The sequence below is a fragment of the Harpia harpyja genome, chromosome 11 (assembly GCF_026419915.1).
Source record: "Harpia harpyja isolate bHarHar1 chromosome 11, bHarHar1 primary haplotype, whole genome shotgun sequence".
Lineage (NCBI taxonomy): Eukaryota > Metazoa > Chordata > Aves > Accipitriformes > Accipitridae > Harpia > Harpia harpyja.
The window spans coordinates 5,616,338-5,641,243 of record NC_068950.1 but is presented as its reverse complement, the minus strand read 5'-3'; the positions used below and the strand labels follow the sequence as shown (position 1 = coordinate 5,641,243).

The 24,906-nt window shown below is 62.9% G+C and overlaps 2 protein-coding genes across 7 annotated transcripts in view; one reads left to right on the top strand and one right to left on the bottom strand.

The window, feature by feature from the left end:
- The window catches only part of NFIC (nuclear factor I C), a 45,187-nt gene extending 28,778 nt beyond the window's left edge, over positions 1-16,409 (bottom strand). For 3 of the 5 annotated variants that reach the window (XM_052802113.1, XM_052802116.1, XM_052802117.1), the window contains exon 1: positions 13,827-14,324. In XM_052802113.1, coding sequence (XP_052658073.1) covers positions 13,827-13,856 — 30 coding nt within the window. In that variant the 5' untranslated portion in view covers positions 13,857-14,324. Of the gene's footprint in view, positions 1-13,826; positions 14,326-16,254 lie in introns of those variants that run through there. The other 2 variants (XM_052802114.1, XM_052802115.1) reach the window with 2 other exon arrangements.
- A 424-nt stretch (positions 16,410-16,833) lies between these two features.
- On the top strand, positions 16,834-23,171 carry LOC128148369 (WAS/WASL-interacting protein family member 3-like). Of its 2 annotated transcripts, XM_052802119.1 has the most exons (4): positions 16,834-17,161; positions 19,784-19,842; positions 21,044-21,105; positions 21,658-23,170. In XM_052802119.1, exons 1-4 carry the CDS (start codon positions 16,859-16,861, stop codon positions 21,795-21,797), a joined length of 564 nt encoding a protein of 187 aa, XP_052658079.1. In that variant the 5' UTR covers positions 16,834-16,858; the 3' UTR covers positions 21,798-23,170. The 2 variants fall into 2 exon arrangements, with proteins under 2 accessions (XP_052658079.1, XP_052658078.1); XM_052802118.1 differs by lacking the exon at positions 19,784-19,842 and having other exon boundaries at positions 21,658-23,171.
- Positions 23,172-24,906: the final 1,735 nt, after the last annotated feature.

The following is a 24,906-nucleotide window of genomic DNA, read 5'->3' as shown; positions in this document are numbered from 1 at the left end:
GGAATGGGGTACGGAGGAGGAGGAGGGGGATGGGAGGGGTTCAGTCACCTCGGCAGCAGGTTTTGCTCCCCACCAGCATGGCCTTGGCCCCCGGGAGGAGCGGGATGCTATCCCCACCGCGGGCAGGGAGCAATGTGGGGCGACCTCGTCGCATCCCGGCCCTGCAGGGACCACACAGGGTTTATTTTATGAAAGGATGCTCAGCCTCCCTGCCAGCCAGCCACACACCTCCAAAGTGCTGCCGGCTCCCACGGCCGCCACTCCTGCCAGGTCCTGCTCCCCGCTGCCGCACGAGCCCGGGCAGGGGCTGGCAAGTTCGGTGCTGGGCGCTGGGCGCTGTGCCCCCATGGGAAGCCTTGGTGCGGCGGCAGGGGGGATGCAGCTAGAGACGTTCCTGTAATCCTGAAAATCCCGAAATCCCGGTACCCAAAAGGGGCATGGCGGGGACTTGCTCCTCGCCCCAGCCTCAGTTTTCCCTCACCGGAGCCCGCAGGCGCCCTCGGCACAGACAAAACACTCTCGTGCGGCCCCAGCAAAGCCTCCGGTAGCTGCTTCTTAACTGTTCACCGAAGCGGCTTTTGGTAATAAGTTAACCTGGTAATGAGACCTGTTGCCGAGACAGATGCAAATGATTGGGAAGTGCTCATTAGAGGGGATGGAAGGAGGCACTTAGGCCTTGAAAAGCACCCAGCCCTTCCCGGGGCTGGCCCTGCACCATATTAGAGCCCATTTTACAATAATTGCTCCAGAGGAGGAAATCTATTTGGATTCATCATAAAGTATTTATTAACAAGAGCTTATTCATAACTTTTGCTGCTTGCTGGCATGGCGCAGCCGAGCTTCCCGGCCTGCTCGGCAAGCCCTAACGAGGCTTCCCCGGCCCTGGAGAGCAGCACTGCTGTGCTGGGGGGGGAAACTGAGGCACATCAGGCATGCAGCAGCGGGAGGGAGCGCAGCGGCAGCTGAAGCTCCCGGGAAAGCGGCGAGGGATGGTATGAGCTGTGCTGGCCTCACCTGCGCGCACCCAGCCCCGCGCCGGAGGTGCCCATGGGGCAGAACAGGCTGTTGCGGCCACGCTCCCCCACAGCTCCCAGCAGCGGCAGCTGAGCTGGGGTGGGGAGGACCCAGCCCTGCACTTGCAAAAACCCTCTTGCAGCCCGTGCTGGGGCACGGAGCCCCGGTGCCCAGGGCAGCCCGGTTGGCACCGCTGGCGCAGGCAGAGGTGAAGGCAGGACACGGTGCAGCCTCTCCGCAGCTCCTCTCCCCAGACCCCAGGGGCTTTTTTTTTCCCCCAGAGCCGACAGCATCCTCCAGCCAACATCCATGCATGGCTCAAGGCTGCGTATGGGCTGGACTGTACCCACAGTGTGCTCTGGATGCGGCCACCCAGTTGGGAGGGTCAGCCAGGATGAACGCAAGGCCAGAGAGGGGGTCCCACACCTCATTTACTGCCTCGATGCTCAGCCCCACTCAGGATCAGACTCGGAGGCGGCAGATGGGCTAATAAAGCACCCAGTGCTCACCATGCACGTGGGACCACGGTGGCCCCGGACCCCTCGCCGAGCTGCCCTGGGCTCCCCACGCCCGACGCTGCCCAAAAACTCCCCGCTAGGTCCTCTGAGCCATCCCGGAGCAGGCAGGTCCCTGCTGCCCCGCGGGCGCCATGAGCACCCCGCACCGGGCCGGTGCCCGCCTGCCTGCGTCTACGTGCCAGGGCGGGAGGCGATGCCGGCGCTCGCCCTCGCAGGTGGTGCGGCTGCGAGCGGGGGCGCGGGGAGCGCGCCGAGGCCGCCGCCGCGGGTCATGGGAGGCCGCGGCAAGCAGCGAACCTGCCAGTTGCTTTGGAAAACAGCAGGAAGAAAAGCAGCTCTCTTTGCAGCCCCGGGCTCAGGTGCCAGCGCTGCCTGGGCCCACGCCAGCCGGCACAGCCCTCCCCGGGGAGGCAGCACCGCCGGCAGACAGCGGCCGGGGGTGGCCCAGGTGGGCTGAAGCCGGGGGGGCCTTCTCCAGCAGCACGGTACGTGCCCACATGCACCCTCACGTCCAGCAACAATTGGCGCTGCTGGTCCCCGGCTTTGCTAAATACACCCCAAACTGGGGAGCAGCACGCCCAGGGTACGGGGAAGGGGTAAGGATGCCCTGGGGACGGTATCCAGCAGCGGCACAGCCAGCAGCGGCGGGCGGAGGAGCAGGGAGGGTGCTGGGGAGGGAGATCCGGCGGTGGGAGCGCCCAGGGCCACCCGCTGCCTTCCTGCAGACTCACTCGGATCCTCCAAGTGCCTCAGTTTCCCCAGGTGCAGTCTCTGCCCATCCCCCTCGGGGTGTGGGAGCTGAGGCTCATTTGCTTCGCCGGGGTGACCCCACCTGCCCCCAGCACTGCCTTTCTGAAGGTGGGGAAACTGAGGCACGGCACCAACCAGGCCAGGCTGGAGGAGAGGCAGGATGCAACGGCGCTGCTGGGGTCCAGGGAGAACCCTGCAAGCAGCAGAGGGGGAACGTGGAGGGGACCCGGCCCATGGCCAAGGAGACATCCCCCCACCCCAGGAAGCATCCCGTGGCCGGCAGCGCCGGGGCCACGTGGCTTCCCAGCCGAAACCCCCCTGGGGCTCCAAGGAAGGGAAATGTTTTATGGAACTGGAAAAAAAAAAAGCTTTGCCAACAGGCCCCGGCGCTGCCAGCTCCTCCGCCCGGCCCTGCGTCAGCGCAGGGACCCGGGGGGTGGCCCGCTCCCCCCCAGCCCTGCTCCCGGCACACAGTGGGGACTGCCGCTACGGGGGTGGCAGGGCTGGAGCAGTGCCCGAGAGCCAGTGCTTCGCCCACCCCGGACCCCGGGGTCCCAGCCTGGGAACTGTTGGGATGTGATGCAGGGACAATGGCAGCTTGCACCCCCAGGAGCACAGAGGGAAACTGAGGCAGCAGACACCGTGGGGCTGGCAGCACCGCCTTTGCCCTGGAGAGGGCAGGCAGCAGGCAGCTCCGGCTCAGCATCTCCCCTCCAGCACCGAGGAAGCCGGGAGAAGGTAGGGCCCCCCAGCCCCCCCGGGCCGAGCCCGGGGCTCTGAGCCCGGCTTTAGCCCCTGACGCAGGAGGTTTTATTTCCCTCCCAACATATTTTTAGCCCTGCCTGCTCCATCCTGGCCTTTCCGAGGGGGATTAACTCCCCCCCCCCATCATGCACCATTAAAGGTGTGGGGGTGCAGAGAGGAGTCCTGAACTCCCTCCTGGGGGTGCCCGCCGGAGGGGAATGGCACCGGGGCTGTCTCTACACCCCGTGATGGGGAGTGCTGCGATGGGCTCGCGGTGCTCGCCCCGCTGCAAATCCAATCCCTGGTGGGTTGGAGCAAGTCACCGGTTAAAAATAGCCCCGGCCTTTTGCCGAGGAGCCTGCGACCTTGTGGGAGGATCGGCCGCCCCCGGGGCTCTGGCGGTGAAGAGTTCACCACCCCCCCGCGGCCCCATCACCTTTGCTGTGCCACGGATGGGCCAGCGGTTCAGCCTCCGCTCCAGCATCTTGTGGGGTCCTTGCAGGGGAGGACCCTGCCAGGACCCTCCACCTTGGGATGGGGAAACTGAGGCACGGGGTGGCAACAGGCTCTCCTGGAGAGCAAAAGGAGATGAGGGCATCCCCAAAGGGTCAGCACTGTGCCGAGCATGGCCGGGTCCTGCACCCCGAGTGCTGAAGGACGGGACTGCTTTAACAGGGGGGGTTCATCCGCTTTCAACAGCTCAGCAGAGCCTTCCTGGGGAGGCTCAAAGGCTGAGCCCAGCCGGGTCCTATTTTGGGAGGGTTTTGGACACCTCCCAAGTGGCAGGAGCGGGGGCTGGCCTGCACAAAGGGACTCTGTTCGGGACATTGGGCTCCGGTGGTGCCCAGCGTGGAGGCTGGTGGCTGTGGAAGGTCCCCTTGTCCCCTGTGCGACGAGTCAGCACCCAGGGTTGGGGCGGGGGGTGAGCACCCCTCTCCTGTGCTGGGTGCTGTTCTCCACCTGGAGGTAAACTGAGGCACGGGGGGTACTCTCCTTGCCTCCCGGGCCGCCACTGTAACCACTAAGTGATACTGCCATACAGCGGAGACGGCCGTGCCAACCTTCCTCGTGACGTGGAGTCCACCAGCCACCCACCCTGGGCTACTTGCCCGGGCTGGCCCCAAGCCATCCCCCAGGGGAGCCCAAGGTCCCCAAGTGGGGCTGGGCACTCCGGGAGCCAATACTTCAGGCATCGGCTCCACGGCAGAGCAGAAGGAAACCCCCCGTCAGGCCAGATCCTGCCAGCTCAACGCCACGACGGGGTGCACCGGCGTGCCAGCGGGGTGCAGTGCTGCCAGCACCGCTGGCCCTGGGACCAGGGGGCAACCTGTATCACCTCAGTCCCCCCCACTGCCCACCCCAGGCTCTAGGGGGCTTTGGAAAGCCCAAGATTTGGGGGCCACGGCACCGTTACCAGCCCACACACGCTCGAACGCTCCCCGCCGCACGTAGAGCCTCAAGCGCCCACGTGCACACCCGTGGGTGCCGAGCACAGAAACCCCAGGGATGGGGATGGGCTGAGCGGGCAGGGTCCTCACCACGGTGATGCTGGGTGAGCTCTGGCCAGCCGGCTCCTGTCCCCATCCCCACACGTGACACAGCGAGGCCGTGGCTCGGCCCTGGCGCTGCTGCTGGCGACTCCCCTCTCCAACCAATTCACCACCACAAGGCGAGGAGGCTGGTAAGCGCGTCCCGGTTCCCTCCGGCGGTACCTCAGGATGCGATGTAGTCATCGCTAATGCATCTGGACTCATTTACGGGGATGAGAAAATGTTTCCAGGTTTCCCACAAAGTCCCATTAAGATCCCAGTCCCACTCTATTTTTAGTGCCCTCATCAACAACGCCTTCCCCAGCCACCCCGGCGCTCCAGGGCCCCGTGGGGCTGGCGGGGGCATCCTGGGTACGCGCCCGCCTTTTGGGGAGCTGAGCTGCACCGAGACCGGGTGGCTGGAGGGGGCGAACCCCGGCCCCGCGTTCCCCGACCCAGCAGCTTTGCACCCATGGGTGCACCCCAGCGGTGGGGATGCCCCAGCCTAGCTTTCGCTTGAGAGCAGCTGAGGAAGTAAACCTGGTGAGAAACAACGGTGAAGGCCGCCCCCCGGTTCCTGCGTTGGCCATGGAGCCCCAGGCTGCGGAACCCCAATCGCTGCTGAGGACGGAGAGGGGACGGCAGCGCCAGGCGATGTTCCCCGGGGCCGGGCATGCCGGTGGCAGCGCGTCCCTGCAGGTGCAGGGTCACACCCTGCAGCACCAGTTTGTCACCTGGCGATGGCCGGTGGCTAGCCCAGCCAATCTCCCCCCCGCCAGCAATCCCCAGAGCCCTGGCAGCACCTTCCCCCCGCCCCGAGGTGAGGCAGTGGGTGCCCACGGGGCTCCCGGTGGAGCTGGCCAGGGCGTGCACGGATCCTGGCCTCGGCCCTGCGCCCTCCCGGGCTATCTATAGCCATGACCTCAGCGGGAGCCGGGGCAGGCGCCTGGCCGCGCATCCTCCCTTCTTGGCAGGGCTGCCGCCACAGCCCCCACCCGGTAAAGAGCTGCCGCCAAGCCGAGGCTTTTATCCCATACGTTCGCTAATCCGACGGGATTCGGTGTCAGGGGCTGCCCACGGACGGCTCGTGAAGCGGGGGGGCTCAGCCAAGCGATGGAGAACGCCAGCCGGCAAGGGCAGACGGCGGTGCGGGGTGTCACTGCGTTAGGTCACAGGGTCTGACCCCCGGGGGGGGCTGGACGAGAGGGGACGTGGGTGACCCGGCTCCCAGGAGGCCGAGCGGGGGGACGTCCCTGCGCAGGCAGGGGTGACCTGAGGACACCCCGCAGCTGCACCCCGCAGGCGTCGGGGTCGCAGCCGCCCGCAGAGCTGGGGGGGGGGCACGGGGAGGGACCTGCTCGCTCTCTGCCGGCTGCCCCGCGGGAAGTGGGGAAGGGGTGGCCCAGAGGAGGGGAATTTCCCCGGCTTTTTTCTCCAACAAACTCCTCGGCTTGTGCAATTAGAGAAATTTGTTTAACAAACTCCCGGGGGAGCGGAGCGGGAAGGTGGGGTGGCGCGCAGCCAGGGGCTCTGCTCGCACAGGCCCGCTCCCTCCCCGCCTGCGCCTTTGATCAGCGGCGAGCTTCGCCGGGGGAGAGGAGCGGTTCCCTGCAGCCAGACGGCAGCCAGAGCCATGCTGTGCCGCGAGAAGCGCCTCGGCCCCTGCGGACGTGCCGCCCGTGGCAGCCCCCCGGCCCGGCCACGCGTCACCTCAAACCGACGCTTCGCAGCCCCCTCCGCTCGCTCATCCCCGTCCCACCGCCCTCGAGCTCGCCGGGGTGCCGCGGCCCCAGCACCCCGCCGCACCGTTGCGCACGGCCCCCAACCTCCCGGGCCACACGTGCGCACACATGCGTGCGCCCTGGCGCGCCCATGCGCGCGGCGTCAGCTGGCGGGCAGGCGCAGGCTCCAGGCGCGCGCTCGCGCTCTTTCTCATGCAATGCCATTTCCATCAAAAACCCTTTACTCTGCACTTTTCGCCAGCGCTGCTTCATTGGTATTCACGCCGCGCCGCTCGCCTGTCCTGGCGCACAGGTTACTAAAGGAGATTTTGCGGCGCAGCGTGGCGGGGGTCACATTACAGCCCGCGCCGTCTCGCTTTCCCGAATCTCCGGGCAGGAGCCAGGGGACGGCAGGAGGGGTGTGCAGGATCTGGCACATCACAGCTCCCGCCAAGCAACCATGCGATGAAGCAGCCTCGTCGCCCGTTTTACCGGGGCGAGGCGGGCTGGCGGGCAGGCAGCCGGGAGCGTTGCAGCAAACAGCATGATGGGTGCCTCCCTGGGGAGAGCCGGCAGGTCACGGGCACTCTCCATCCGCCCCGGCAGCCCACCGTGCCTGCCGCAAGGTGGGAGCAGCCGGCAAAGGGGGGCCTAAGCAAAGAGTGGGGCACACACCTGGCACTGCCATCACCCTTGCCGCCGGTGCCCGGATGAGGTCCTGGGTGGCATCGACCGTGTCCCTGGTGGGGTTGTGCCCCCAGGATGGCGTCCTGGGGCGAGGAGGGAGCGACGGCGCCTCTCGTTTCAGGGCTGGTTTGGGGAAAGGGGAAACGTCTGGGTGGAAAATCAACATTTCTCTCTCTGGGTTTTTTTTTTTTTTCCTTTGAAAGCAAAAATATTTCTTGGTTTTTCGTGATCAGAAACATGTTGGGGGTTTTTTTTGGACAACAGCCGGTCAAATACCGTTTCCCCACGAAGGGAATGCAGGGGCCCTTTGCAAGGAGAGCAAAAGCCTTCTTAAAAAACAAGATAAAACCCCCAGTTTTTAAAAAAAAACCACCTGACCATGGACTCGAACAAACTCCCAGGGAAGAGGGATCAGCAGGAGGACCAGATCCTGACATTCCCGTGCCAGGCAGCGCTGCCTAAGGGTGCCGCAGCCCCTCCTTGAGAGGCAGCGGTGGCTGGGAGGGCGATGCCCACGGCGGGCAGCCCAAAGCCCAGACCTGGGGATTTTGCCCAAAATGCTGATTAGAGCTGGCTGCTGGCCGGGGAAGGGAGGATTAATGCACTTTTAAAGCAGCAGCGAGTTAACCGAGAAATCAATCCTTGGCAGGGGCTGGCCCGTGGGTCCCCCGGCGCGTGAGTGCTGCCGCACCTGGGCTGCGGGATCCTTTCCCAGCTCCTCTCCAGGACTTGGGAAGCGCCGGGCTTTGGCGGCCGGTGCAGGGCGTTGGGTCACCGCCAAGCTGGCACAGCGCGGCGTGGCCGCGGGGGATGCCTGCCCAGGGCCGACGTGACGGATGGCAAGCCCAGCCGCCTGCCCGGGTGCAAGCCAGGTCCTGGGATGCCCGCGGGGACCCTGTGCATCCCCACCCTGCAGCTGGCACATCCTGGGGGTCTGCATCCTCTCCCCGAAGGTGACACTGTCTCAGGGTGCCCAGCTGGCCAGGGCAGGAAGGGAGGCTGAGCTCAGGCTCTTGCCTGTGCCGATTCGGTGCACGTGAAGCCTCCAAACGTGCTTTGGTACCCAAAACCCACAAGGCTTTGGCACTGGGCACCTCTGGCTCCCTGCAAGGCTGTGCCCTTTTTGGGCTCAGCCCCACCAGCAGCCCCCAGCTGTGCCATGGGGGACGTCACTGGTGATGCCACACGGTGCCAGCCCGACCCGCAGGGCTGAGCACCCATCGATGCCCTGGCCACTCCCCATCGGCTTCGCCACCCTGCCCTGACCTGCCCGGCACACCCCGAGGTGCCGTGGGAGAAATCCCCGCGCCACGGGCCCCTGAGGAGCAGATCGCGCCCCTGCCACCCTGCCTGCATCCCCTGGCTTGGGTGCAGGGACTGGGGGGGACAGGAGCCCCCCCCGGCCCCCTCCCGCGAGCACTCAGCCCCCTTGGCAGCGCTCAGTGCCGGCACCGCCATCCTGGCGCAGGAAGAGCCACAGCACAGCCGGGGGCGGCAGGCAGCGAGCCAGCCTCGCAGGGAGATATTTTACCTCCCCCCCCAGCCCTCCTCCTTTCCTCTCCAGTAAGGGACCCCGGGGACACTTCCCATCGCCACCACTGTCCCCATCCCTGCCACCCAGGGCTCGACTTGTCCTTAGGACAGGTGCAGCCACGCCGGCAGCGATACGGGGGGACGATGGGAACCCCTCAGGCTGTGGGGAAGTGTCCAGGGGCCAGGCACGGGGAAGGCTGGCACAGGCGGCACTGGCAAGAAAGCTGGCAAGCAGGCAGGGCAAACCGTCCCTGTCACCGGAGCCATCCTCGGAGAGCCCTGCCTTGCAGGGACCTGTCTCCATCACCCCCAAAGGCAGGGGACACCGTCCCCCCCCTTTCCCTCTGGGTGCCAAACCCACCTCCAGGCCCTCCCCACCGCACACAGCCCTGGGCCGGGACGAATCTCTCTCTCGCCGCCACCGTGGCACTTTTCCCCCGGGGCTCACAAGCTCTCCACGCTGGGGCTGCCCGGGGCTCCCGGGGGGAGCCGCCTTTCACGCTCTTTGCTGTGCCTCGCCAAGCTTGGCCGGTCCTCGGCACAGCTCCTCTGCCCGCTGAGCCTCGCCGCGCCGGCACTGCCCCGTCCACACCCCGCCGCACCGGCCACGCCGCAGCCACCCCTGCAAGAGGGGAAAAACCGCCGGGTCAAAGCAGGCTCAGGCTACAGCTCCCAGCATCCATCCCCAGCCCACCCGGGCTTGGGGGAATGAAAAAGCATGGAAGGGAGCTATTCCCCACTCGCTTCAAGATAGCCGGGCAGCGAGCTGGGCCCTGGCGGCTGGGCTTTGTTCAGCGAGCTGCAAAAGCGCGTGCATGCTTGCAGCACTGGGCACGCGGCGGGTTTACTCCCTGCCCCGGTACAGAGGGAAATGCAGGCAGGGAGGGAAGCGCAGGCAGGGGCAGAGCTGCCTGGGAAGGTGAATTATTGGCGGGCGCCTCGGCGCGCTGGAGGAGGGTGCCTGATTTATTGTGCGAGGCCCCAGCCAAGTTCAAGGTGACGCGGTGGAGAGTGGTGCAGCGCGAGCGCTGGCCACCCGGCCGCTCAGCTCTCACCCGACGGCGTCTCTTGTGCAGCAGGCCTTATCCTGCCCACCATCCCGCATGCCCATCCCAGCCCTCCGATCCGGCTTCATAAACCACGCTTAAAACAGGACCTATTTTTCCCCGAGTGAGGATTTAAGATCAGATGGGGCAGAAGCAGCGGGGCCCTCAGCAGCTCTGCTGGTGCGAGCAGCAGGGCAGGGCTAGCCGGGGCAGGCGGGCACGGCACGGCGGGCGCCTCGCAGGGAAAGCGAGGATCTCCCGAAGGTTACATTTAAAGAACAGCCTCATTGTTTTTCCCAAACAATACTCAGCAGATGGGAGAATTGAAAGTGTGTTGCAACCTTCCCTCTCTCCCCCCGCCGTGCCCGGCTTGCTGCTCCCATCCTTTGGCAGCCGATCGGCGCTCCTGGCTGGAAACCAGTTCGCTGGAGCTACTGGTGGAGGGGGTGAGCACCGGCGCTCCCCTCTCCTGCTGAAAAGCCGTGGCGCTTTTGGGAAGGAGGTTTGCCAAAGGATGCCCTGGTGAGATGTGCCCGGCAGGCAGCTCCCTGCTACGGCCACGTGCCCGAGCCAGTGGTGGCAGCCGGGTGATGTGCAGAGCCAACCGGCGGTGGCCAGGGAGAGGCAAGATCCCCCTCAGCACCCGGGAGACACGGCTGCGACCGGGCCACGTGGCCACAATGCCTCTTGTGGCCCGGCTTCGTTCCCTGGGCACCACAGCATGCCCGTTTTTGTGGGTGCTGACGGCGTTCACTGGTACAGAGGTTCGTGCCAGGCCAGCTTGGCGGGGCTGCTCCCCGATGACCCCGGGATCAGGTGCCACCAGCTACAGCACGCGCAGGGTTTTGTGCCTGGCTGCCGGCTCTCGGTCAGACAGCGCGGGCGCATCGCCTCTGCACCGAAACCAGTCTCCGAGGATGCATCTGAGCAAAGTGGTGGGAGGCGGGCATCCCGCCGGGGTCCGGCCAGAGACCCTCTCCCCTCTCCTGGGCCCCAGTGGACCCATGGGATCTGGGAGAGGGTCTCCGGCCGGATCCCGGCGGGACACCCGGCTCCCACCGCTCCAGCTGCCTTTGAGGTCAGCTCCCATCTCACCTCGCTCCCAGCTGACAGGTACCAGGGTGGGGGGCTCAGGGAACACCACGATGACCGCCAGGTGCCAGAGACGAGCCAGAGGTTTGCAGGAGCATCACCAGTCATAAAATTTGCACATGTCCCCTGCCAGGAGCACCCCAGATCCCCCCCCCCCAACCCTGTTGCAGATCCAGGAGCTGGGGATAACTGTTACGGCTCTGGAAACACTGCCGGCTCCTCGGCAGCAGCTCCCAAGGGACACACATGCGGGGCCAGCGGCGGGTGCCTAGCGCTGGAGTTATTTCGGAGTGCTGGCAGCCGGAGCCCCCCCCCGCTACTTCCCTGTGGGCCAGGTGAGGCCTTGAGCATGGCGGCAGTGCCGGCGCCGCTTCCCTGCTAATCTGGGCAGCTCCCTCTTGACTTCCCGGCCTGTCCCTGACGGGGGACAAATGTGAGCCGGGGGAGCAGGAGGAAGTCCCCAAGCTGGGACAGAGAGCTGAGGAAGGCACAAAGCCACCCTCCTTGCCTGACGGGAGACTCGGTCGAGGCCCCCGGCCCGGGAGCGTGTCATGGACGATGCCTTTGCCAGGGCTATTTTGGTGCCGCTGGGCTGCCAAGCCCCAGCTTGGACCAGCTCTGGCCGGGAAGGGTGGCTGCCCGAGCGGTAGCCCGGGGTCCGAGCGGTCGTGCCGGGCTCAAGGAGCCGGCGGGGGGTGGCGGTAGCGGCGGGGAGATGCGCGAAGGCAGAGGCAGGGCGGCTCCCGCGCACGTTCCAATGTATCCACATCACCATCCACGGCTCCCGAGCCCGGGCGAGCCTCCCCGCCGCGCGGCTGGGATGGGAACGGCGTCGGCTGGCGGGTGGGGGGGGAGCGGCGGGGGGGGCCGGATCCGGTAGGTGCAGATCGTCTGATCCCATCTGAGCCGGGCTGGATTGGAGCTGAGGCTACGCCAGGGCAAGGGGGGAAAACCGGAGCCTTCCCCGCGCAAAGGCGGCGGGGTGGAGGCTGGGATCCGCTGAAGAAAAACCAGCTCCCCCCCGTCGGCTGGGCGAAAGCGCTGGGAACAGCACGGGTTTGTGAGCAGAACGGCTCCTGCCAGCCCCGGCTCCGGCCAGCCAGCGACCGCACGGCTTCCCACATCAGACCAGCGCTGTTAGCTGGCAACAACAGGCTCTGCCAACCAGCGCCGGCTGGAGACTGGGATGGTAGGGAGGTGGTGGGACCCCCCGGGAACGACGGAGTCAGGGTGGGAGAAGAGAGAAAGGAAAAGAAAAGAAAAAAGAAAAAGAAAAGAAAAGAAAAAAGAAAAGAAAAGAAAAAAGAAAAGAAAAAAGAAAAAGAAAAAAAGAAAAGAAAAAGAGAAAAGAAAAAAGAAAAGAAAAGAAAAAAGAAAAAGAGGGAAGGGAAGGGGAAGGGAAGGGGAAGGGAAGGGGAAGGGAAGGGGAAGGGAAGGGGAAGGGAAGGGGAAGGGAAGGGGAAGGAAGGGGAAGGGAAGGGGAAGGGAAGGGGAAGGGAAGGGGAAGGGAAGGGAAGGGGAGGGGGAAAGGGAAGGGGAAAGGGAAGGGGAAAGGGAAGGGGAAAGGGAAGGGGAAAGGGAAGGGGAAAGGGAAGGGAAAGGGAAGGGGAAAGGGAAGGGAAAGGGAAGGGGAAAGGGAAGGGGAAAGGGAGAAAAAAATAAAATAGAAGGGTAAGAAAATAGAGAATAAAAAAGAATCAGAGAATAGAAAAGAAAAAAAGACAGATTGAGCTGTGACCCTTGCCAAGTCAACCACATGACAGGGAGCACCATCCCCAGGGTCATTTGAGCAGCCCCAGCGCTGCCCACCCGTGCCCATGCCTGTGCCTGTGCCGTCACCAGCCTCACAGGCTGCACCGCACCCAGGAAGAGCCAGAGGCGAGGCTGGACCCTGCGCTGCCCTCCGGCATAATGCAGGTGCCGCGCTGCTGCTGAGGGGACACCCCCCCCGAACCCCCACGGGGCAGCTGAGTCCAAGTCTCCGAGGTGGGGCCGGATCCTGCCCGCAGCCCCGGCCCAAGGGATGAGGTCTGGCAGGAGAATCCCCCGGCGCGGGCACGGGGGTCCGGCAGCAGCACCCTCCCCCAGCAGAGCAGAGCCCTCGCGGGGTGCGGCACGAGGCCAGATCTGGAGCGGGCAGCGGCTGCCAGCAGGGAAGAGGTTACGAGCCGGGAGAGGGAAGCTGCCTGCTCAATAATTAAATAAATATCAGCGATCAATAAGGACAGAGCAAAGGCAGAGCCGCAGCGGTCGTGGTGCGGGCAAGGAGGGGGGGGGTCCCGAAGTCTGCCCCCTGTGGCCGTACCGGCTCTCAGGGGGAGACTTCGGGGACACCCCCCTTGCCCGCACCGTGGGCCCTGGCACGGCCACCCCGCTGCGCGCCACCAGGCCACGTCGGCGTGGCCTGGAGTGACACCAGCGTCCCCACGCACACGGCTCAGGGCTGCCCCTCGACACCCCTACGCGCAGACGGGGGCCGGCATCGCCCCTCACCCCGGACACCGAGGGGGTGCCCCCCACATCCTGCCATGCACGACCCCCACCGCCCTCTCACCCGCCAGCGCGGTATGGTGCAGCCGGTTGCAAATTGTCCCAAACTTGGACAATTTTGAAGAAAAAGCCTGTGCCCCCCCCACCTCCTTGCACCCCACCATGTGCAGCCGGGCTGGTGGGGGGGGAAGGAAAAACTTTCACGCTACGCAAGAGGCGGCGCGGCCAAGGCCGAACCCGCAGCGCCAAGCCCCCCCCCCAGCCTCCCCGAACCCAACCGGGGACCCCTTGCACCCCACTGTGTCGTCCCGCAGCCCCAAAGCCGGCGGCTTCCCCGCACCACCCACCTCCAGGCGCAGCAGAAAAAAAAAAAACCCAAACCACAACGTAACCTTCTCCCCCCCCCCGCGCCCCAAGTGAAAGCGGAGGCAGAAAAACCCCCAAAAGCACCAGAAACACCCCAAAAAACCCTACAAAAGGCGGGGGGGGGGTGAAGCAAGAGAGAAACGCGACTCCTCCGAGCAGCCCCACACCAGCCCCAACCCGCCCTTTCCCTGTTATGACTATTTTTATCGGGGGGGGGGGGGAGGTTGCTTTTTTTTTCTCCCTTTTTTTTTTTTTTTTTTTTTTGCATTGCAACTGTAAAAGTCTGTTGCGGCGAAGGGGGAAAAATTGGGAGGGGACGCGGGGGGGGCCGGTTACCTGGGTCAGGCAGAGAGGAGACGAATACATCCCGAGCCGCGCTGGGAAAGTGGCTAATTGCAGGGCTGAGACTCGAGGCGTAAAAGTTACTGAGTCATTTCGGAGGCTGGAGCAGTCCGGGCGTTTTTTCTCTCTCTCTCCTCCGGAGCGGCTCTGCGGGGCCCGGGGGGGGGCGGCCGGGCAGAGGGGGGCGGCCCCGCGGGAGGGGGGGGCCGAGGAGGAAATAAAAAGGGTCCAACTTCCACCCCCCCCCAAAAAATTAAAAATAAAAAGCAAAATTTCCCCCCCCGGAAAATAAAGCGCTTTTTTTTGTTGTTGTTGTTGTTTGTTTAGAGGTTGGGGGGGGCGTTTTAAAGAGGCAAAAGGCTCATCTTCGTCCGGGGGGGGGTGGTCGGGGGGGTCCGCACCCAGCCTGCAGGCAGGGGCGGCGGGCAGCAGGGAAGTTAGAGGGGAAGCGGCTCCATCCGAGACACGGGCAGCGGAGAGAGGGAGGAAAGAAAGAATGAGAAAATGAAAAAAAAAAAAAAAGAAGAAAAAAAAAAAGGAGCGAGGAATGAAGTGACGTTATGAAAAAAGCCCATCCCAAAATATTACATCCCATTTAAAGATGTAGGAACCCCCTTTGGCTCGCAGGGCCGAGGCGCTGCGGGGCAGGGGCGAGCGGGCGGGGGGGGGGGAGGGAGGGACGGGCCGCCCCCCCACGCGGGGCGGCGAGTCCCCCCGTGCCCCGGCGGCCCTGCCCGGGCCGGGCAGTGCCGGGGGAACTCGCTCATTTTTTTGCTCTTTTGGTTTTTTTTAATTTTTTTTTTCTTTAATAAACGGAACCAATACGGCGAGGGGAGAGGAAAGAAAAAAAAAACCTGCAGATTCATGTGCAACTTCTGGGCAGCGACCCCGGGAGACGCTGCCCCGACAGAGGGGGGGGGATGCCCCCCGCAGCCCGTTCCCCAGGTTGGGGGGGGGGGGCGCCCCGCCAGCCCCGCACTCCCTCCCGCCGCATTCCCGCTCACCCCGCGGAGAGCCGCTTGTTCTTCTCCTCCCCCCCCCCCCCCCCCCCCACTTTTAACGACCGGCAGCACCTCGACGCTTTTTCCCCGGTGCTGCGGGGGGGAGTGGGAAGCGCCAGGGGCGGCCCCGCGTCCCCCCGCCCGAGCGCACAAAGAGAGAAAGAGCAAGAAAAAAAAAGAAAAAAAAAAAAAAAAGAAAAAGCGGAGCCCTGCGCCCGGCAAACTCCAAACCGCAAGTTCTCACTACAGAAACACCACCGCCACCAACCAATTCTGCAGGCTTTAATAAAACCTAATTAGAGAGCGAGCGAGGGCGAGAGCCACGTACAGAAAAACAAAGGGAATCCCCGGCTCCTAATTGTGAAAGTGAGTTTCAGCCCTGCAGGATGGCGGGCGGCAGCCTCCCGGGGCTGGCGATTTCTTTAGCCCCGCTCGCACCTCCCTTCAGATTCGCATCTCCGGGCTCTTGAATTGCTGCCTGCAGTGGCCTGACACGCGGGCAGGGCCCGCGGCCCCAGCCCTGCCTCGACTCCCCCCCCCACAAGAAGGAGAGGGGGGGGTCCACCCTGCCAGGGTCCCCCCCCCGCATCACCGCTTTTCGCTCCCAACTTTTGCCGGCCCCCGGAGGACGCTCTCCGCCCGGGGCGTTGGGGTTTACCCCCCCCCCCCAGCATTCAGCGCACCCCCGGAGGCAGCCCCGCTCCCGCGGGATGCGGCGGCTCCGCGCAAACTTCGCTCGGCCGGACCCGCTACCCCGGGGGGGGGGGGGGAAGCCGCGGCGCTGCGCTTCCCCCCCCCGTGGCCTGGCAGGAGGCGAAAGCAGGAGCAGCCCAGCACGGCGAGGAGAACGGGGGTTGTTTTTATTCTTGCATCGAGGACGGTAGCATTTTTTTTTGACACCCCCCCTCCGTACACCCACCCCCCCCCGGGGGCGGCCCCGCGCAGCGCGGCGCGGACTTGAGCGCGACCCTCCCGGGCGTCACTTCCAAGTTCAAGTCGGTGCGGCTGGCAGCCTCTCCGCCCCTTTTTTTAGCGGCCATTTTCAGCTCCATCCAGCCCTCCGCGGGCTGCGGAGGCTCCCCCCGCGCCGCGACCTCCCCGCCGGGCGGCTCCCGCCTCCGCACCCCCCCCCCCTTATACCGCGGGGAAGGGGTGGGCAGGGGGAGGAGAGACGGCGGCAACTTCCCTCCGCCACCCCGGCACCCCCTCCCCTCCCGCCCCCGCCACCCTCCCTACCCCCCCCCCCCCGCCCCGGGCACCCTATTAAACTCCGCTGCCGGCAGCACCCCGGCCCCGCCGCCCCCTCCCCGGCAGCTAACTTCTGCTGGTGGGGGGTACACGCAAACACACGCACACGGGTGGAAGGGGGAGGGGGGGGAAGAGGAAAGTAGAAGAGAAAATGAAAGTGTCGTGGGACCTACCATAGCCAAGTGCAATTAACGGGCTTCCAAGTTGCTGCGAAAAGCAAAGCAAAGAGGGTGGGCTTTTTGGTATTTTGTTCTAAAACGTGTGTTTTCCACCGAGCCGAAGGAGGAGGAAAAAACCGGTGCCCCCCAAAAGAATTAAAAAACCGAAAACCCCCAATAATTAATAATAATAATAAAAGCCCCCCCCCCAAGGCCACCGGCAACGTGTCCTCGGCGGGCGGTCACCCTCTCCCCGGCTCCGTCTGGCTCCCGGGGGCCATGCTCCGGCCTCAGCGCCTCGGGGGCCGGGCTGGGCCGGGCTCCGCGCCGCGGGCCATGGGCCGGGCCGGCGCCCGCCGGCGGCGAGTTCCGGGGCGGCTGCGGGAGGCGGCGGCGGCGGCGGCGGGAGCGCGGTGCCCGCGCCCAGCCCGGCCTCGTGCGCCGCGGGGGTGGCGGGGCTGGGGGGGGTGTGTGTGGGGGGGGGCGGGGGTTATTTTTGGAAGGCAGGAAAAAAAAACCCACCCTATTTTTTAAAAATTAAAAAAAAAACACACCAAAAAACGAAAAAAAAAAAACCAAAAAAACGGGCCGAGGGCCGGCTGAGGGCCGGGCTGCGCCTATGGAAAAGCAAAGCTGGCATCCCCCCGCCCCCCCCCCCCCAGCGAAGCCCAACTCCGGCCGGGCACGGCTCCTCCTCGCAGCCCGCAGCGCCCCGGCCCCACCGCCGCCTCCTCCCGCTGCGCCGCCTCCGCCTCCTCCTCCTCCTCCTCCTCTGCCTCCTCCCCTCGCCCGGGGCACCGGCGGCGCTGCGGAGGGGACGCTCCCGGTGCGGGGGCGGGGAGGGAGGAGGAGGAGGAGGAGGAGGAGGAAGGCTCCGGCCCCGCTCGCCCTGCAGCGCAACGGCGGCCCCCGGATGGTGCTGGTAGGTGGCGGGGGCTGCGGCGCGGCCCCCCCGGGGCCGGCTGGCTGCGGAGGGAGGCGCGGGGCCGCCCCCCCGGCCCTGCCCGGCGTGGGGGGGGGGGGGGGAGGAGGAAGGGAGGGATGGATGGGGGGGGCGCGGCCCCGGTGCGGAGCTACCGCAGAGCGGGGAGGAGCCGCGGGCAGCGCCGGGCCCGGCCGCCCGCCCCTGCACCGGGCGCCACGGCGTGCAGCCCCGGCCCCCGCCCACGGGCATCCCCCGGCTTCCCCCCCCCCCCGGTCCCGCACACCCCCGGCCCCGCACACCCCCGGCCCCGCTCCGCGGAGACCCGCTGCTCACCCCCATCCCCGGCCCACGGCCACCTCCCCCCCCCCCAACGCACACCCCCCGGCCCCACGGACATTCTCCCCCCGCCCCGTTCTACGGACATTCCCCCGTCACCCCCATCCCCGGCCTGCAGACACCCCCACCCCTGCCCCGGGGACACCCCCATCCGCGTCCCCCCCAGACTCCGGCCCACCCCCCCCGAGCATCCTCCATCCCCGCCCCCCATCCCCTCCAGGGTGCCCCATCCCTGTCCCCCCCCATTCCCCTTGTGCCCCCTCAGCACCCTCACCCCCCCCATACTCTTTGTGCCCCCCCCCAGGATCCCCCCCCCGGGTCTCTCTTAAAGCCACAGGCTGCTTTACAGCCGGTGCAGTGGGGCGGGGGGGGGGGCCTGGGGGTTTGCCCCCCCACACCCCCCCACCCCGGTCCCGGTCGGAAAGTTGGCAGCGACCGGGGGAGCCGGGTTTGGTCCGGGAGAGGAGCAGGGCGCTTTGGGGAGAGTGTTTCCCTTCATTTCAGTCGACCCCTTTTGTGTCTGGACCTGTATTTTTAACCGTTGTTATCGAGTAATCCTTTAATCTTTTAATCCTTCCAAATAACCATATTTTTCTATAGGAAGGCAACAGAAATTAGATTTTTTTTTTTTTCCCCAGTTTATTAAGGGGCGAAGCGTGCACTGTACGTCTGTATTTTTAGGCACGCTCCGTAGTCTTGAACAAACAGGAACATACGTCTGTCTTGTGCTCAAATGATTTCAGCGTGATAAATAATATGCTAAATAATTTATTATATATTTTTAAAATAAAATTAAAGGAAGCTACCCTGACATTCCTCTAGTTTTTATTTCGTCATTTTCTCCTTCTTTTCTATTTTTTGGGGGGACTTGGTGAGCCCTGATCATTTTTACAAGGGATCAGTTCAATTTTAACAGGGATTTTGTATACACTAGAGGTTTATTTTATCCATCCCTGTATCCCCTTTGCCTGCTAGACCCACCGTGTGCATACCAAAATACTGGACGTTACGCGGCATAATTTGTGCATTCACAGGGTATATTTTACTGCCGTTCAAGTTGTTTGTCAGGCACCGAAGTACAGCGATCGGCCTTATGGAAATGAGATCTAATTTTGTTCCAGCTTTCTATCAAAAAAAAAAAAATTCTTTATATTTACAAGCTCTGGAACTTTTTTGTTTTTTTTAATCACCATCTGCTCCCCCCCAAAAAAGCCACTTCCCTGTTTTAAAGCCGAAAAAAAAGGCTCCTGGCTGAAATGAGCAGTTCACTCGCCTCGTCCCAGCTCCATAAGCCTTGAGGAATGTAAACTCAGCGGTAACTTTGCTCGCAGAATACAGTTTTCATTTTCTGCCTGACACCGGGTGAGATACGGCGCAAAAATAAACCCGGGGAAGAATTTGCCAATTTTTAACCGCTTCCAAGGCTGCCGTTGGTGCCCGCTTGGCAGCTCCCCTCCCTCCTGCCAGCGCTTTATTTTGCTGCGGCGATTCCTCGGCTCTCCCGGCTCCTCGCGTTTTGGGGAGGACGCGGAATGTTCGGCTTCAACCTCGGTGCCGTGGGAGATTGCCCGGCGGTGCCAGGCTGGCGGTGCCAGGCTGCCGAGCCCAGCGCCGAGCGGGCGAGAAGGAATAAAGGGGGCTGATGGGATGGTGGCGGGGGGGAGGAAAGCAGGGTTGGGTTTTTTTATTTTCACTTCTGCGAGGGCCTGGGATGCGGGATGGTGGGAAGGGGGTTCTGCCTTACTAATTTTTGCAATGCTCTTCAAGTATTTCCTGGATGATTCAAAGCTGGGGCTGAAGGGCTACCGGCCTCGTCTCTGAGACACCCTCGTGGGTTTCCAACGGTCGACGGGCACGCGTTGTGTCCCCTCGAATTAATCCCATTTCTCCTATCTCAGCGAGGGGTCCGGGGACCGATCCTGCACAAACCGTAATAGCGATGACCCAGGCTTCAAATAATCTCGGTGCAGCAAGTGGCACCTGTACCCTGCCGCTGTTGGGGCCGGAGGCAGGGCAAAAGGCATCCTGGCCGGCCGCGGCCCTGATCCTGACAACCCTGCTGCAGGGGGGGTTTACTCAGGCCCGGGGGTGCAGGCAGGCTGCGCTGGCCACGGGGCTGGGGAGCCGCTGCCGGACCCCGCTGCCAACCCGTCCTGCTCGTCCCAGCCAGCCCCAGTTCCCTGCAGCCACCCCAGCCTCAACCCCAATTCCCAGTGTAAACCCCAGGCAGAAAAACGCTAAAAATACAATAATCCTTTTTTTTTTTTTTTTTTTTGTCTCCAGGCTGCCTGTAAACAGCATTCCGAGGGGGGAGAAATCCAAACCCAATTTAATTTTCCTGTGTAGGTCATTCCTGCTGCCTCAAATAAAAAAAAAACAAAAGGGAGGGGGGATTTGGGGTCCAGTTCTGTTTCTCCTAATGGGTTTTTGCGAGGATTGAACTCGGGGGGTTGAAGCTGAGTTACTCCTATTTTTTGGCATGGAGACGGAGAGCTGGATCAGGCCCTTTGTTTCATTCCTCGGGTTTATATCCCAGCCCGTTTGCAGGCTCCTGACCACCCGACTATAAAATCAGTGCTGGGAACAAGTGGAAATTTGCTCCCCCCCTCCCAAATTTGCTGCTGCAAGAAGCTGGTGAAATCCCACGCCGGCGGGCTCAGACTGTTCCCCAACTGCCCCGTGGCCCCCACCGGACCAGGAACCCGTAGGCAAGAACCCCAGGCCGGTACCAACCCAAACGGCCACCGGCCGGCCGGCCACTACCCGAGCCCCTGGCACGGCCCCGGCGGCCGAGACAGCCGTGCTTGCCCCCTCCTCAAAGCTGGATTTTATTTCTAAAGGGCATTTCATGGTTGATTTGTGCTGCTAAGACACCTCGATGCCAACTTTTGGGCTCAGCCAAGGGGGTGCAGATACCCGTGGAGCAGCGCAGGGCTGGGTAACCCCCCCATCGCCACGGGAAAATATCTCCCAGCCTCATTAGCCTTTTTCTTGGGCTCATTTCTAGCATTTTTTTTTCAGGGTTTTTTCAAAGGTCCCATTCTGCTGGGTGCAGCGTTTGGGACTGCCAGCACCGCTGAGCCGTGTCCCTTGCCGAAAGAGGGAGAGAAAGGGAAATAACCCACGTTGGGACAGTTTTGTTGCTGCCTTTGCTTTTAAAGTAACTTTTAAGGAGAATATTCTGGTTTTGACCAGAATTTTATTTACTTTATTCCTGCATATGGCTCTTGGCCTGGGTCCCAAACAGGCAGAGGTCTGGCCCGGCTCAATTCAAAGCCAAAACGTGCAATGAAAAAAGATTTTTTTTTTCTTTTCTCTTTCTTTATAAAGCAGGTTTTTAGCTGGTGAAATTGTTGCTGACAAGGGGGGAGATTTAAGTTTAAAAATTGCTAGCAGATTTCAGTGAATTATTCTGCAGGAATTTCAAGGTTTTTTAGGATTTTTCCTTTGGCTCTTTTTGTTGTTTTTGGCTGCAGGTTAGATGTAAAAAAAATAAATATAGATCCCCAATTTCCCCCCCCCCTCTGTATTTTTTACCATCAGCTCAAACATCACCTCTTCCCCCCGGATTATGTTGGAAACCAGCCCTCGAAGAGCCTCGGCCGGTGAGAAAGCCCCTTTGCAACCCTTTCCCCAGCTTCTGTGCTGCTTTGCATCGGGAAGCCCAACCTCACCAGGGCCAATCTCCCCCGAACTGACCCTAAAACTTGTTTCTTTACATCAAAAGAGAGGGGGTTTTGCCTTTTCCCCGTGTGTGCCAGCCTTGCCGCTGCCAAACAACTTCAAATCCACCCGCGTGCTGCTGCCCTCCCCGAGCCGGGAGCTCGGGCAGGGCAAAGCCCCGTCGGGGTTTTTGCAGACACGTGTGGATGGAGGCGCTGGGAACTCTTGCAAATGCCGAAATTTCACTCGTTAAAAAAAAAACAACCAACAACCAAACCCCAAATGCAACCAGGAAATGTTTCCTCACTTGATTTTTTTTTTTTTTTCACAAAAAGAAATAAATCAAGTGCGGGCCACTCTCCTAGGGCTGCTTTGTCATGTCTGTTGGGGAATTTGGGGAAATTTCTGGAGTGGGAGGAATGGGGAGAAATATGGCCCCGTCTCTTTGTTTGGTGCGAGTGCATCCAGATTTGCTTTTTTTCCCCTCCCTGCAGATGGAGCGGGCAGGCGGGGGCTCCTGCCATCGTCCCTGCGCCGCTCGCTCGGCAGAGCCACCAAACTGCTGCGGACGCCCCTTGGCCCCGGCAGCAGGGGAAAGCTCGGCTTTGGGAGCGGGAGCATCTCGGTGCCATGACCCCAACGGCTTCCTCGGCACGGCGGTGTGGCTCTGCGCTGGCACGCCGCAGGCAGGTGCCGTCGCTGCGCTGCACCCAGCAGCACCCCGATGCCGGGGGGGGGGCCCCCCAAAACACCCCTGTGCCAATGGGAGTGGCACCCAAGGGTGGGGAGAGGACAAAAAACCCCCCGAGTCTAGCTTTGCTGGGGGGGGAGGTCAGAGGAGCAGGGAAGCCTCGCACCGGATTTGGGGAGCAGAAAGTGAAAGTGGCTGGCAGTGGGTGTGGTGAGCACGTCAGGGCTCTGCACCCCCCCGTACCCCGCTGGCACCCCTGTCCCCTGGGGGGTTCAGTCCCCGGGAGCTGCCAGGGCCTGGAGAGGACAAAAGCAGCCGGTGATGGCATTTTGGAGCCCGAGCGGGAGGGGGAGGAATCATGGTGGAATTTTAATCAGTTGCCAAAGCAAACAGAAGCGCGGGGAGGTAACGAGCTACCTGCTCCCACCGCCGGCTCCAGCGCCGCCGCCTCGCCGCAGCGGGGAGGCCGTGCCCGGCCCCGAGCCCCCGTTCTCTCGGCGCACATAATAACGGGGACCGGGGCTCCAGAGCGATACTGGGGGCCAAACGCCCTGGTGGCAGCCATGGAAAATCGCCATTGCCCAGTTGCTCCGGTTTGACACCAGGCCCGGGTGTGGGGGTTCGCTCCTCCGGCACAGCCCTCGTGCCCGCCACGCTGCAGCGGGAGCCCAGCGCCGGCCCCGGCCGCTCCAGCGGCCCTTTGGACATGGCGTTTGCCACAGTAGGAAATGGTTTCTCCGAGGGTTTTGTTTGCCAGAGGAGAAAACTGGGCTGGAATTTGCAAGAAGAAAGTTTGAAGGGAACGGCAAAGAATTATATTAGTTTTCCAGAACGAGCTTCCAGTTGTGCCGGTGCACAGAGACGCGTCCTGAAGCAATGCGAACCGGAGGCATGTGCAAAAGTAATATCGGGCGAAGGGTCCCTTCTCCGGGAAAAGTTTAGCAACTCACATAATCAATTGCCAGCCTACGTCTATAGCTAAACCAATTACTGCAGACAAATTGGCATGAATATTCGCCTCGCAAAGCTCTCCGGCCGCACAAAGGGCTCGCTTTCCCCCTTCCCCTGCCACGATTTTACGAGAGAGGAAAATTACTCGGATGCTGAGCGTACTGTAAGTAATAAGGGCTTTGAAAATAGGCTCCTAATTAAAAATGATACCACTGCTCGTTTGTTTTTAAGCACACATTAAACTTTTTTTTTCTTCCCTGCTGCATTCAAATGTTGGGGTTGCTGGCTTGGGTTTTTTTGTGAAAACTGGCTTTCCGTGCCGTGATTCTGGTTTGATTTGACTCCCCCCGCCCCCCTCCGGGGTCTGCTTTGAATTAGCGAAAGCCAAATCCAAGAAGCTGGAAAGGGATATTATAGAATTTTCCATGTCCTTATTATTTTTTTTATTAGCGGGACCGGGCAGCTCGGCCGAGCGGGGAGGAAAAAATGGCTTTTGTGGTTGCGGCAGTTGTGTGAGCCGCTGGCGCTGGGGCCGTGCTCACCGGGCACGGAGGCGGCAGCACCGCCTGCAGCTGCGCTCGCCGGGCACGGGGCTCGGCGAGGGGCACGCTGCCCAGAGCGTTCGGCACAGGGCATCAAGCCGCACCGGCAGATGGGAAAGCACCGGCCTGGCCGGCTGCGGTGTTTTGCCAGGGTCGCCCCCTCTGCAGCATCCCAGGGGAGCGAGCGGGAGGTTGGGGTGGTGGCAGGGGGCACCCGGTGCCGGCGTAGCACCCGCACCACGGTGTCCCGGCCTGCGGGCCGGCCGGCATCCCAGGTGTCGACCACCCCAGGCACGTGGAGCAGGCACCGAGGGATGCTGTGCTACCTGCCAGAGGCTCTCCGGGGGATGCGGTGGCACCCGGGGGACGCGTGGGTGCTGCCTGCCTGGGGGGGCTGCCTTGACAGTCCCCCCGAGGCGTGGGCATCGCCCCAGAGGAAGCGCCAACCACGCTGCATTTTGGCAGCACCCCGTCGTGCAGCGGGTGCCGTTCGGCCACATGGCGTCAGCGAGCGTTGCCGGGGGCCAGGCACCTCTCTGCGGGGCAGAGAGGGCAGCAAGCGGGGGCCTTGGATAGTCATGGGGAAGGGGCATGGTGGGGGGATGATGTTTCACTGTCCTGGTCTAGACTGGCCTCGTAGACCCGAAATTATTGCAGGAGGAGGGGCTGGGGGCGGCGTGTTCACAGGCTCCGGAGGGTCGAGCCCGTCCGCTTTGACACCTTGCCCAGGCGAAGGCACCTGTGCCTCAGTTTCCCCAACCCGCAACCGTGCCAGGGAGGGGGGATTCGGCGGCCAGTTCCCTCCCTGTTTTGCACATGGGGGGCTCGGAGCAGGGCCTGGAGAGTTAACACCAGTGACGCCAGCCCTCGGCCGCCGGCACATGCTCTGCCCGGCCCTGAAACCCAGCCAGCTCCCGGCTCCGGCAACAACAGCCGCTATTGTGTGCCGGCAGTCCCGCGCGAGCACCCAGCTGCCGCCGCAGGGTGGGAGGGTGCAACCGGCGGGTGACAAGTGGACTTTGTATCCCCGCTTTGGGCTGGTGGTTGTTGCTTTTTTTTTTAATAGGAAGCACAGAAAACAGGGCGTTCAGCTCCTAGCGTTTCTCCCAGCCCACTTTGCAGCAAGCGAGGGGAAAAAATATTTTTTTAAGGCAATTGCTTGGCTTTTTTTGGCCTTTTTTTCCTTTTTTTTTTTGCCTTTTTTGCCTTTTTCCCCGTTTTTTTCCTCTTTTTTGCCTTTTTTTTGTTTCTTGGGTCTCTTCCTACAGTGGCCATGGATGCATCTCCTCGGAGGGGCTGTGTTTACCCAAGTGGCACCGTGTTTGTCACCAGGGCTGGCTTGCTCTGGTGTGTAAATATGTGGCGGGAGCCACGTGAGCCGCACCAGCAAACACCCTCTTGCTGGCTGTCAGCACTGGGTCCGTTTCTTCTCCCTCCCCAGCAGCTCCCGGCTCCCTCCTCAGCAGCTCCCGGCTCCCTCCTGCCTAAGCAGAGCTGAAGCCTCCCGGCTGCTGCTCCCCAAGAGCTGCCTTGGGGTTGAGCCCAAGCCTCCGGCTGTT